Source organism: Labrus bergylta, chromosome 9 (assembly GCF_963930695.1).
Source record: "Labrus bergylta chromosome 9, fLabBer1.1, whole genome shotgun sequence".
NCBI classification, from domain to species: domain Eukaryota; kingdom Metazoa; phylum Chordata; class Actinopteri; order Labriformes; family Labridae; genus Labrus; species Labrus bergylta.
In genome coordinates this window covers 13,227,667-13,241,031 of record NC_089203.1, presented here as the reverse complement: position 1 = coordinate 13,241,031, position 13,365 = coordinate 13,227,667, and the positions used below count along the sequence as shown (strand labels likewise).

The following is a 13,365-nucleotide window of genomic DNA, read 5'->3' as shown; positions in this document are numbered from 1 at the left end:
TTATAACATAATTGTAGCAATTACATCAGCAAAAAAAGAGAACTGAGTCATTGTTCAAATTAAATTTTAAGCAAACTCTATAATAATAATAATAATTTGCAGCTTCTCATGTTAAGATGATTTTTTTGTTGTTTTTTTTGTTGTTGTCCTATAATTAAAAGCTCTGAGGTTCTTGGGCTGCTCTAATAAATAATGCATTTTGGTTGGCTAATCATCAAACTAAGATATTGTCATTACACTAAACATGATAAACCCTTCTCATCTGTAAAACAAATGTTCTTAATGTAATATGGACTCATTTATTAGCATAAGGCACTTAAATTACATTTTGATGCCTTGCTTTCAGGCCTTGACATATTACTTGAGAAGAAAAAAAAGTCCAGCACACTACTAAGTGTCACCAATTTATTTGAAAAATCACAACGTTTCAGTCCCTCTGAACCTTTGTCAAGTGTGTTCCAAACAATTCCCCCACCATGATCTTAAGTAAGCTCCTCCGTGTGCTCAGGTGTGGGACCTTTAGTCTAATAACAAGTGTCTCTCAATCAACAGCAGTAACATATGCAGAGTCACTCACCCCAATATTCACATACTGTATATTAGGGAAAAAACACAAATCAAAATACAAACTTGAATGGCAATAGAGCAGAGACAATACATACATAATTAAATCAAACATTGGGACTCTATCACATCAAAATGGACCCTATTTACAGAGATATGTTCTTTAATGAATAAAACATTGGCATTACAGCTTTCATAAATCATTCAAACAAGTAAAACAATGTACAAGTTACAATGTATCTTGTTTGTACCATCAATATGTCGAAAGGCCTTCACATATTAAACAGTCTTAGCCACATTTTTGCAAATAATGCTTATTGGTTTGTGTTTTTCTGTTTGTGTTATTATGGGTTTGCAGTAAACTTGGTCCAAAGGTGTACAATGTGATAGAGAAGGAGAAACTGTAGCAATCTTTCTAAATCTAAATTATTTTATCATTAGAAACTTCTCCTACCAACTTTGTTTTCCGCATTATGTTACTATGACTTTCAATACAAACAAAAATTATTTTCAGATTGTTCATTTCCTGTCTTATGTATCCGTAACTCTGAATGTGACTTGAACTATTTAAAAAACTCACGCACACTGTATTTATAAATCTTACCCTTAACTGCCTTCAACAGCAACATGTTATTTTTCTTGATTGTTACTCAGATTCTTCAGCAAGTATCCAACAAATGACAAGCTTTTAAAAACTAATTAGAAATAGATGTGTAGCCCTACGTCTTCCAAGACTTAAAGCCTGAAAATATTGGCATTTCAGTGTGTAAGCATATTGGAATGAGACTGAACGGCTATTGTTTTATAGTAGAGAATAAATGGAGTGTAAATTTGACAGGCCTGCCAAGCGGAACAAAGTTTATGATGCGGCTAAGAAACATAACTAGAATTCCTTTTTCCAATCAAGGCATACACCATTACATTTCTCAGACGATCCCTTTAGATTTCAAGATAATAGTGAAAGATTTTCAACTTTTTTTTGCATTTAGCATTACATATTTCTGCCAAATGGTAAATATTAGACTTGGACCAGGCTTTATGGGGCTCTGATGTCCTTGGATAAGGCTGCAGCCGAAAAACCTCAGAGTATCACTTAGAGACACTAACTTGGTACAAAACAAACCCTGCAGCTCCTAAAACTACTGTATTTCTGAATGAGGTTTGGCACTGTGGTTATTTTCACAGATATGATTAAATAGGTTAGCAAATGAAAAACTATTAGTGCCTTTTTGTTTTAAGTCTTTTTTTACAGCTGTGGCCTTAAGCTCTACAGGTACAGAATAAAAGGTAATGAGTGGGATTACATGATAAGTACATTGACTCAGCAATAACCTTGCACCAGAGGCAGATCCAGGGGTAGCAAAGGGGATGGCCAGGGTCCCCCTTGAAATTCGATTGGCCACTCCAGGGGCCGCTTTTTTGCCTTTTCAGAGGCAGGACGTGTTAAAACCAACTATTTGGGCAGTGTTGCAACAAGCTGCCGGTAGCTTCGTTACAATTTGGAATTTATTTTATTTTGTTAGTGCTTTAAATTGTGACACAAACATCTTCTTTTTCAAACGTTAAATAATGGAGTTAAAAAGGTTTAAATGTGGCCACTCTGTTGTGTTTCTTTAAAAGTTAGAAACATACACAGGAATTTGACATCTTTTTGATGGTTTAATGTTAATAGTAGATATAAGTTGATATGAAAAGTGGAGACAGAGACAGTAAATAAAAGCTATTCTGAGTTTATGAGAGGATTTAACAATACATGTGAAAACAGGAAGTGGTTATAAATCTCTGTCAATCTGGGACTTCCTGTCAATCCATCATTTGTAGTGCCATTGTCAGTTTGAATCTGCTGCCAGAACAAATTAAAAACACAGGATTACAAGGGTATTTAAACCAGCGAAAGATATGTTACAATAGCTCATGCATAGGGTTAAATATTTCTTAAAAGTGAGAGGTTTAAAGCAGGTACTAACGGTGTTGAACATGTGTTAAAAGACAAGCTATTGTAGAAGTTTCATCTTCAGCCAAGGTTGCCTCCTCCAGAGCAGTTGCAAAGAGGCCATGGTTAGACAGTGCTCCGAGGTTGAAAGGCTGTTTGACTTAGATTCTGCCTAAAGTCTGATGAGACTATGGTAAAGGGGAAACCCATTGTGAAACAGCCTATTCTCTTATGATATGTTTCAGGGGCATATATGTATGTGGTCTCCATGGTGGGAACGGTGTGAATGAGTGAATGTGACAGTGGGAAGAGAGTATAAGGAGGGGTCTGCGGTGTTGGGGAAAAAAAAAACCTCAGCCATCCAGCGTTCACCGCAGCCTGTTAACAGAAACCTCATGAGCAAGCCAGCATCTCTACCGTCTATCCTCCCGCTGTTCATCCCCCCTCCTCTCTTAGATCTCCCCCCTATTCCTCCCATGTGTTTTTGGAGAAGAGCTCAACCAGAGAAGCAGCACAGGGCTTCCAGCTCTGTGGCGGCAGGCTAACTTTGCTCCTTCAAGCTCCACAGACAATCATCATAGTTACTGTCTGTCGGCTGGAAAGAGGCAGGCCACCTCTGTTTGGTTTGGTCGCAAAGGGGAAGGATGGGGAGAAATTAAATGGAACACACACACACAATCAAACACATCTTTTCAAGAGCAAAAAGTGGTTTCTTAAAGTGCAGAAGGGTCAAAACAGTTAGTGGGTCTCAGTTTTAATGAAACATAGTTCACACTATTTGCAGATGATGTGGTTTTGTTCGTCACATTAAATCTGCAGAATTTGCAAATGCATACTTTTTCAGACAGAGTCATTTAAATTATGAGCCCTTTAATTGCTGCAGTAAGTCGCTTACCTTTTCATTTTGTTGCTTCCTCTCCTCAGGGTCATCCTTACCACAGCACATATGCAGGTCTGCACAGTAATCAGATTCCCATCAAGGTTGGTCCCTCCAAGCTAACTCTCCTATGTCAGCCCAGCAGTCTCCAACCTCTGTCCAGACTCTGATTTCTCACTTTCCTTTCTGGAATAGAGCAAAACCCTCATCTTGAGCTTTTTCTTTTGTCCAACAGCCTCAGAGCCTGCTGAACTTTCAACTCTGCTTTCCAACAGCGGTTATTCCCCTCTTTCCTGTACTCTTGGACACTCAGCCTTTCCATTTCCTTACTCATTTATTTGTCTTTCTCCTTCTCTCTCTGCTCTTTTGCTGCTGTCTTTATACTTCCTGTCCACGCTGCACTTCTTGCGTCTCAGATGGTCTTCCCTCGTTATGACCATGGCTTCCTCTCTGGAGAGCAGTCGAGCAGCTTTCAGAGACGCTTTCTGAAGGTAGACCTCAACCAAGGCATGTGTGCACCTCTTAACATATTAACCAAACTGTCCTTTTTGTGTTCTAACAGGCGTGCACATCTCTCTTCTTTGCCACATTTCACGTTTCTTTAACATGCTGAATTTTTTATTTTGAGTTTTTATGTGTGAGGGCACGGGGGAAATTAATTTTACAGAAGTTCCAAAGCATCCCAAAAATTAGGAAATCTTGGAAGAGGAACCACACACATTTAGAAAAGCTTGACAAATGTGTGCCTCCCTACACAGTGAATACAAGAGCTAAGTCTGTGACAGTTTAATTCGATCCTGAGCTTAACAGAGACAAAATAATTATCAGTAAAAGGAAACAAGCTTTTAGTCTTCTATTTGAAGGTCTCCATGAAAGGGGTTGCTGTTCCATGTTGCCTACCGCATGAAAGCTAACCATAATCCACCACATGTCCGTAGGACTTATTGGCACAGAGGAAGTGTCACCATTTGACTGTAGAGCATGCGCTGTCCCCCATCCCCTACAGTGCAAAGACTTTGAGGGTGTTAATGGTTTCTATTTGGCACAAACATGAGGGTGGAATTCATCAGAGAGAGACATGTTCTAAGTTACATTTAAATAGAGCTGATGAAAGGATCTTTAAAAGGTGGTGACACTTTGTTTTGCCTTTGTGAAGCCTTAAACCTCCTTAAAACAGACAATGTTGTCCAAAATGAAAGCGTTCACATGTATTAGAGCAAACTTTTAGCATGGTCTTTTATAGGTTTTTATCATTCTCTAGACCACAAACTTTTTATTTTGATTGACTGAGAGCATACAAAAAAAACTTTGTAAACCCTATGCAGTCCTGAAAAACTACCTATAGACAGATTAAGCAGCTTTCTGGTGAGCATCAAGCAGCTCAAGAGCAGAAACCAAGTTCAATTGAAAGTAATTATTAGAATTGGCTGGAAAAAAAACACAACAGTTATTAACTGTGAAAAAAGTGCTCCCTACCATTTGTGTGTACCAACTTCTAAAGCCAACAAGTGGTGCAACAATCAATTAAAGAACTTTGTTTTGTCTGAAATCCCTACCCATACATATAAGCTACAGGACCAAATCAGCATAGAGATGGAAGGTAACACTTTCTCCCTCAGCACCATATCTACGCAAACCACAAGTTCCACACAGGAGCTTTAATATTTGGTATAGCTCAAAGTGAAGGTGTCAAATGTTGAAAAAAAGATAACACCCAACTTTTAAAGTTTTGATGGGATTGAAAAATTAATCCAATAAATCCATATATTGTTCCTTTTTCATGACTAAAATCCACTTTTTTTCTCATGGGTTTTCGCTTTTTTCAACAGGGTGACCAAGGCCAGGCTGGACCAGCTGGTCCTCCCGGTCCGCCAGGTCCCCCTGGTCCCAGAGGCCCTCCTGGGAACACAGGCAAGGACGGACCGCGTGGCCCTGCTGGAGAGCCGGTAAGAGCTTCTCTTCTTGCACCACAATAACAAATGTACATTGGACACCCACTACACAATATAACAAAGAGTTTGGTCTAGACCTGCTCTGTCTTGAGATCACATTTGATAGAAATCGGTGCTATACAAATAAAAATTGATTGATGGATTGATATACAAAACTATTCACATGCATTCACACACATCCGCACACCCAGTTACTGTTATTCTCCTCCTCATCCATCATTCTCCCTCCACTTCATGTTACACCACAAAGAATCCAGTCACTTAAAACACCTCAGTCATCAGAGGCTGCTGTTGCCCTCATTGTGTTGACCTGATTGTGTTCAACCGCAGGGTGTGACAGATTGCAAAATAATGTTCTGTGTGTTTGTGTGTATATTCATTTTAAACATCCATTATGGGGCAAAAGGGCCCGTGCAGTAAATTGCAGTGAACCCATATTCTCATTCTTCCGGGTCTGCCAGTGAGCTGTGGCTTACCTAAAAACTCCCAGAATAGCAACTCTACTCCTGCTCATCTGTTTTGTGTAAGAAATCGACCACAAAGATCTCCATCACGCCCCCTTTCTCCCACCCTCCTAGCACCGCTGTGTCGCCGTGAACCCCTGAAACAGATATGGTACTGCAGCGAGTTCATGGGCAGTTTGCTGGCCTCACCAAAACAATAGTTGTGCTCCTCGCCTGAGGCAGTTAATGTTTCTCAACATTTCTGTTTCCCAGCATTCTGCTTATATGTAGTAGCTGCTAAAAGCTGTGGTTAAAGAATGGAAGAGGGAGAAATGTAATTTTTGTTTATGCAAAGCAAGGAATTAATGCTCTGTTACCCTCAACTGGCACAGGAGAGCAACCGGGATTCAAGGGAAATATGTTGGTTTTACTCAGCTTTTGCAGAACAGACACAAAAAGAAAACCAGAACAGATCAGGCACTGACTAAAACCAGACGGGTCTAACAGAGGGGCCCGTCCTGTAACCTAGTCGATTTTCAAATATATTCTCTGAGTCTGAGTTGATCAAAAGGCATTACAAAACCCAAACAGCAAAACAAAGCAGAGTGCCGCTAAGAGCCGATCCATGTTGTGGGCAGATGTGTGAGAGGGCTGAGCAAGAGAAAGTGAACAAGCCTGCATGCCAGCTTGGGTGTCCCTGATCATTTGTGTGTCTAAAGAGGAAAATAAATGAATGGCAGCTCAATCAATGCATAGAGTTAGTCTCTCTCTCTGCTGTTGGGCAAAAAAACTACTGATGTATTTGTGTGAAATAACATTTGAACATTCTTGACATATCTATTTCAGCATACCTCAGATGAGGAAATCTTTTTCAGTAAATTTACTATCGTTTAAAATTGGAAGGGTATCTGACATCTGAACTGGTCTTCATCCATCCTTATTCTGCTCTTAGGATAAAAGAAGTGCTAAAAATTATTTGCAACGGTGATTTGTATCCCGCTGCCTTGGTGGGAAGATCAAAAGACAAGGAGGAGGTAAGATGTGTGAGGAAAAAAGGTTAAAGGCTGCCGGAGTATCTGAGGATGGAAATAAAAGAGTAGCACCGAGCAGAGGAGAAGATCTGGATGATAGTTTGTGATTGCTGGCAGCGAGCGAAAGGAAGAAAAGCAGCTGGGAAAGCTCTAAAAAGCTGCACATCATTGTAAAATATGAGGATAGAGCGGAAGGCTGATAACCTCCAATTGATATAATTTATTACAGTGCTCTCAAGGATCGGGCAAACACCAAAGCTGGTGAGTGTGTGAGGCTCTTGCACAAGATCCCACTCAGCTCTGCCATGCATGACTTCATAGCAGATGTTTAGCTGCTGCGAGTGCACGTCCACCTGGCCCTCACAAACAGCCAAAATAAGTCTGTTTACCTAAAAAAGCCAAATGTACAGATGCTTGAAAGTGGACGCAGATAAATCTTTCAGTGTCTGGGTTTCAGGAGAGCCGGGGCTTGTTGCCCCATACAGATCATACAGTTAGTTCTGGCCAGGGCTCCATAGGAATCTCCCACTACCGTATTTGCAAAAAAAGCTTTTTGGGTGACAATTTTAATGAAAATTGTGTCGGGACCAAGACATACCCAAGACCGGAGTGCTCCGAGACTGAGACAAGACCAAGACATCTAGGGATCGAGACCGAGTCAAGACCAAGTCCAAGGCAGGGCAAGACCAAGACGAGACCAAGATCAAAAATATCACCAAAAATCCTCATCTTGCATGCACAGGGTGTGTCACTCACTTAGAGTAAAACACCGGGAGGGTTGCGGCCATAACCGGTAGATAAAAATCAAATTATGAATAAATTGAAGGTATTCGTTCTTTTAGAAAGGGGTAATTTCCTTCAAATCATTATAAAAACGTGGAAAAATAGCCTTTCAGTGGTGGTCCTAACCAGTCTTGATTTAAAATTCAGAGTCAACCCAGTCCGAGACCGAGACAAGACAGAGTAGAAATGTGACAGATTCCGAGACAAGACCAAGATCTTCAAAGTACAAGACCAATTTTGAGTACTACAACACTATGAAGATCAGTCTTTACTGTGTGGCGTGTGACCCAGGAGTAACCTGGCTGTCGTGCTTTGCAGTAAATTGTTATCAACATTAACAAACGCTGCCAGACTGGATTGTAGTTAAAACAGCTCCTTTGTCAATCTCTTCAGTGCAACAATGTGAATAGAAGACCATAACCACAGAAATCTTTATGAAAACACAACTTGCAGTGACTTAAAAACTTGACTTTCGTCAGCTTTTGCAGCACAGAGACACCCACAGAACAGTAAAAGAAAAACTCCATTTAGATGGCTCTGACATTGTGAATTAATCTCTTACATCTAGGGAACTGCGGCAATCTTTTCAACAACCAATTGCGCCAATTTGCTACATCTGCATATCTGCAGGATTTACTGGGGGACTTGCCAATGCGCATTAAACAACTGGTAATGTGTTGAATGTTTCCCAGCCCCTTAAAACTAGACGTGAACGGGGCGCTCGTGGCACAGTGGTTAGTGCCAAATGTAAGGCGAAGGTTCTTGTCATAACTTGTTCAACACTGACATCTAGTGGTCAAAGTGTTCACCTGTTTGAAAGAAACCTACCTGTTGTTCAGAATATAACTTGGTGTTTTTCCTCTGTCCTCAGGGTTTTCCCGGTCGAGATGGCCTTGAGGTGAGTGTACTTAAAAAGTCTACCACAAGCAATCTTATTATAAATTATGAAGTATTTTTTTTCAAGCTGTGGGGAGGATTTTTCTGGCTTTTGAAAATAATTGCAACCAATATTTTTCTTCCTCAGGGGTCACAAGGATTACCAGGAAAGCCGGTAAGATAAATAATAAAGTAACCACCCTGACTCAACGTAGTTTTCTAAATTTTCCTTAAGCTATCTTGTCCTATTCAAAGTAACATGTGACCAAAAGTTTGTCATTTTGATGTTGACTGACATTATGATCTGACAGGGAGAAGATGGTGAACCGGGCTACCCAGGACCACAGGGCCCTCCAGGAATAAAGGTAAAAATAGCTCTCCAGTTCTTCGTATCTTCATCCTAATTATTTCATTTCTTCCTCTTTTCATGAGTTTCTTGAATGTGTATTGAAATAGGGCGAGCAAGGTACAGGGGGAAAAGGAGAGAGAGGCATGGATGGACTCCCAGGACTAAAGGTAGAAGACCACATTTAAATTTGGAAAACAACATGCACAAAATGATTTGTAATTTCCTTATTTTTTTAAATGTTCAGGCATTTGAAAAAAAAGTTTTCCTCTGTATTGTCTGTGGAAGTTTTACCATCACATGTTATATCTGTGTACGTTACAGGGAGACAAAGGAGAGATAGGAGATCAAGGACTGCAGGGACCCATGGTGTGTAAATAACCCAATATGAGAGCACTCCAAAGTCTTTGGTTCATATACATAAAATATTCATAATTAAATTATCGTTGAAATTGTATTATTTATTTTCTGCCACAGGGTTATCCTGGTGAAAAAGGTTCCTCAGACATCATTGACTTTAACGGGAAGCTTCTAGATGCGATCCAGGTGAGTGACAATAAAGTTTGAATAAGATCAGGTTTATGGATGTGTCATATATATTTGATCAAGGATTAATAACTGAATTCTAAAGTCAGACATCAAGCCAAACTTGAAACTACGAAACTGAACTGGTCACCATATTTTTCCTAACAGGCAATCAACAGCATCAGCGTTTCGGTAATCTGCTGTTGTATCTGCATGGTTTTGGTGGTGTGATCAGTAACTAACATGTACAATAATGCAGACGACACAGACCTGCATAAGCACACACCCTGGGCGTATCCACACCTTGCTTTTGCTTGTGGATGTGTGTGTATTTCTTGATGTATTAGATGTCAGTCTACAGCCCACATTTAAGAGATTTTCTGAATTTCCCTGGTTCAGACTCACTTTGGTATTCATTTGGGATGAAACGGACAGCAAATAAAATCCAGCTGTGCTGCTCTATCAGATAACACAAAGCCTTAAGAAACATGCTTAATCATGCAGAAAAATCAGCAGCCTTTGTTTTATTGGCCGGAGTGTGTTTTCATGCCATGTTTCAAATTTGCCTCACAAAATACAAGCCTGTAACTCACTATAGGGCAGCATGGTGTTTTTGTATTGTTGCACATAACTAAATGAGTGCAAAATGGGGATGCATGAACAAGATGGCAGGGGACCCCTCGCACCGTCGCCACAGTTTCAGGTTCATATTCCCCTCTTTATACACGGACCCTTTGATTCTTCCATGTGCCATTCTACATGCTAATAACAGATGGCTATCTCTGCAGTGGAGGGTGTTTTTGATTAAAAACCACTATGTATGCTATCTGAAATGGGCTCCCCATGCAAGGCCGTAGACAGCAGCGTGAGACAGTTCCAAAGAAGTTGGTGAAAACATGAACCTGAGATTTTATCAGAAGTCTCATGCCAGCATGGATTAGTTGGCACTGAATCACACGCAAGCTGTGGGTTTGAGTTTTATCTATGCAGCAGGTAATGCTCATCACCCAGCCTGTGTTAAGATGCGTTCACTTGTTTGTGTTAAAAACTCTTATTAGTTTTATTTCAGTTGAAGAAGGAGGCTGAAATGAGTCATTTTTTTTACGGGTAATTTCCGTCATTTTACAACATTTTGTATAATTATGTGCATGAGTAACCATCACTTTCCAATGATGGAATATCTCACATCAAACGGCTGTTCGTAAACATCTTGTGGTTTCCATGGTTTTAAATGGGAGAACAAACAAAGTGGTAGAAATTGGAAAAGGGGAGAGGATCAGCATGTTCACCTCTGGGAGGTAACATGGGTTCCTTTTTTTATTGCTTCAAGATGGCCGAGGACTTCAGAGGTAGAAGAAACAAGTGTAACATTGTGGATGTAGAGGTTAAGGAGTTTGATTTAAGACGCTGTCATTCTTCAGCCAGCATGGACGGCAGCATGGGATGGATTTAGTATGCCACAAAGTTGCATGAATGTTTGGCTCCTCCTCGATTTGTGCAGCCGTCTCATCCTCTGTGCCAGACTATTGTGTTGTAAGGACCTCAAACAGCACAATAATTGTAAGGTAAAATTACTTCAAGTTGCATGTAATCAGCAAACAGAATGAACGATGGAGCTATGTTTACTGTCAGCCCTGCTCTGTGAAATCCATCAGTCTTGTTGTTTCCTTTTGGGTTGGCCCATCTTCAAGCCTCCTCTGTGAGATTCCAGTTTTTTTCCATGATTGTGATAAACAGAATCAACAGCCATGTTTATCCAAGATGTCTCTGTGACCGTGTGAAAATTGCAGATGTATTCAAAGCAGTTTAAATCAGTGTTTTTAGTTTAATACTTGATTTTATGACCGCTTGTATGGAAAAGGGTTCGTTCGCATCACCGAACTCCCCATGAATAGTCTCCCTCACTGTCTAAGTTCATTCTTTACAGTTTCTTACAGGCTATCATTTTGGGCCAATAAAGCAGAAACAAATTCTGAAAAGCCACTGTGAGCTTTCTGCTTTTCAAATGATGGAGCTAAAAAGCCAGATATCCAGATACCATAAGCTGGACGCAAACAAGACTTGAAAAGGATCATAATGTTACTCTATGCTGCTTGATGTGCAAATCTTCGTATCTAGGTGATGATGTACCGGTGATGTGTCATATAGTGTTTATACTGCTCCAAGTGGACAAAATCAGCTATTGCAGATGCAAGATGAATTCACTGTTAAACATTATGAGATTAGACAGTACATAGACTTAGGTAGGCATTTGTATAAATCATTCTCTGTTGCTCTCTCTTTTTAGGGCCAACCAGGACCACCTGGACCCCCAGGCCGCCCAGGGGAGAAGGTAAGGGGGTCTCTTATTGCTAATGTACTGTCAACACCAACTAACAGGGTGACTTAAAAACTAAGTAGATGTAAAATCATAATTGAGTGATTCTTTTCCTCTCTTCCAGGGCGAGCTTGGTTTACCTGGGCCAGCAGGAGTTGATGGGGAGAATGTACGATTAGAAAGCCTGATGAAATGTCCAATACTATTGCTTCATTTATGTGTGGTTCTTTTATTCCACTATACCTTTAAATGCAGAAAATAACCTCTCTTTTCAATTCTTTAACCCCAGGGACCTAAAGGGGACATGGGTGAGGCCGGACCACCTGGCGAGAGGGCAGAGAAGGGGGAGATGGGGCTCTCTGGGCCTGCTGTAAGTTGAGACAGTAAACAAGTTTCTCTGATATACAAACAGTAGAGAAGTGAATAAATAGCTGGGAGTTAACGCTTTTCTCTCTGTTGGTAAGGGTGTGGATGGACATAAAGGAGAGAAAGGCGACTGCAGAATGGAAGACAACCTGGTCAGTGTGATGCACAAACTTCATTCAACATTTGCTCATGTGACAAAAACCTTAAAAGCCATGTCAGCAATTTCTTATGTTTGAGCCTTCATTGTAGATTTTTTAAACCCTTTTTTTTTTTTTTTTTGCATGTAACAGCCATATTCCCACAGTTTTCCATTTGGTATGGGTGTGAGTTGCAAACATTGGACGCATTAATTGTCTTAGTTTGGATTTTGTATTGAGGCAATGCAGACATTAAAAATAAATCTGAATTTTAAATACATTAAACAGTAAAAATGTGAACAGTCTTTGTTCCAGTTATTTGGTTTTAAACTGGAATGATATATGATATAAAAAGTATCCAGAAAAAGCTTTCAGTCCCTGCTTGACTCTTGTTATTTCCATGATGCTCAGGTTCAGATGATTTCCCAGCCAGGCCCACCTGGCCCGCCCGGCCCACCTGGAGTACCTGGGTCCCCTGGATCCATGGTGAGTCCTTCTTTCACAATCGACATCCTGACAGAAACCTTTCAAATTAACTAAAATCTTTACAACTGCAGCTTTCACACTCATTGTGCACAATGTATTTCAGGGGCTACATGGGATGCCTGGTCCAAAGGTAAGACTGCAGTGCATTACAGAATGTGTTGGAGGTTATGACATGTTGTTTGGTGCTCAGGGTTCATGTGTTCTTGTGCAGGGTGAGCCTGGATACGGGATGAGAGGAGACAAAGGAGAGACTGGCGCTCCTGGACCCAAAGTGAGTAACATGAACCCTTCATTATTGTTATAAAACATGTTAAATGTGCACAGTGATAATAATGTACTTTCACTTCAGGGATTAGACGGCCTAAAGGGCTCTTCCGGGTTAGTGGGTCTTCCAGGTGCAAAGGGAGAAAAGGTAAGCTCCTCATCTCCTCACTCACATGTTTACTACATCTTTGGAATAAAACAGACATCCTGATTTATGCGCATGGATTTGTGTTTGCAGGGCAGACCAGGGGAGCCTGGACTAGATGTGAGTTTATTAGCTCTTCATGTGGTTAAAATGATTTGGAATTTAGATTCATTTTCAAACCATATTCAGTGGTCAGCTTCTTTCTGACCAGCTTGTGATTTTATGTCCAGGGTTTCCCGGGTCTTATGGGGGATAAAGGTGACCGAGGAGAACGAGGGGACAAGGTTGGTGCTTAGCATAGTAAAAAAAAATGTAATTAA

The 13,365-nt window shown here is 40.5% G+C and overlaps 1 protein-coding gene across 1 annotated transcript in view; it reads left to right on the top strand.

The window, feature by feature from the left end:
* LOC109993500 (collagen alpha-1(XXIII) chain-like) overlaps positions 1–13,365 on the top strand; it is a 122,831-nt gene that overhangs the window by 104,634 nt on the left and 4,832 nt on the right. The window contains 19 exon segments of the mRNA XM_065958728.1: positions 3,791–3,865; positions 5,204–5,320; positions 8,455–8,481; positions 8,608–8,634; positions 8,771–8,824; positions 8,916–8,975; positions 9,130–9,174; positions 9,283–9,351; positions 9,499–9,522; positions 11,618–11,662; positions 11,772–11,816; positions 11,937–12,017; positions 12,112–12,165; positions 12,562–12,636; positions 12,740–12,766; positions 12,848–12,907; positions 12,986–13,048; positions 13,139–13,165; positions 13,276–13,329. Coding sequence (XP_065814800.1) covers positions 3,791–3,865; positions 5,204–5,320; positions 8,455–8,481; positions 8,608–8,634; positions 8,771–8,824; positions 8,916–8,975; positions 9,130–9,174; positions 9,283–9,351; positions 9,499–9,522; positions 11,618–11,662; positions 11,772–11,816; positions 11,937–12,017; positions 12,112–12,165; positions 12,562–12,636; positions 12,740–12,766; positions 12,848–12,907; positions 12,986–13,048; positions 13,139–13,165; positions 13,276–13,329 — 1,029 coding nt within the window.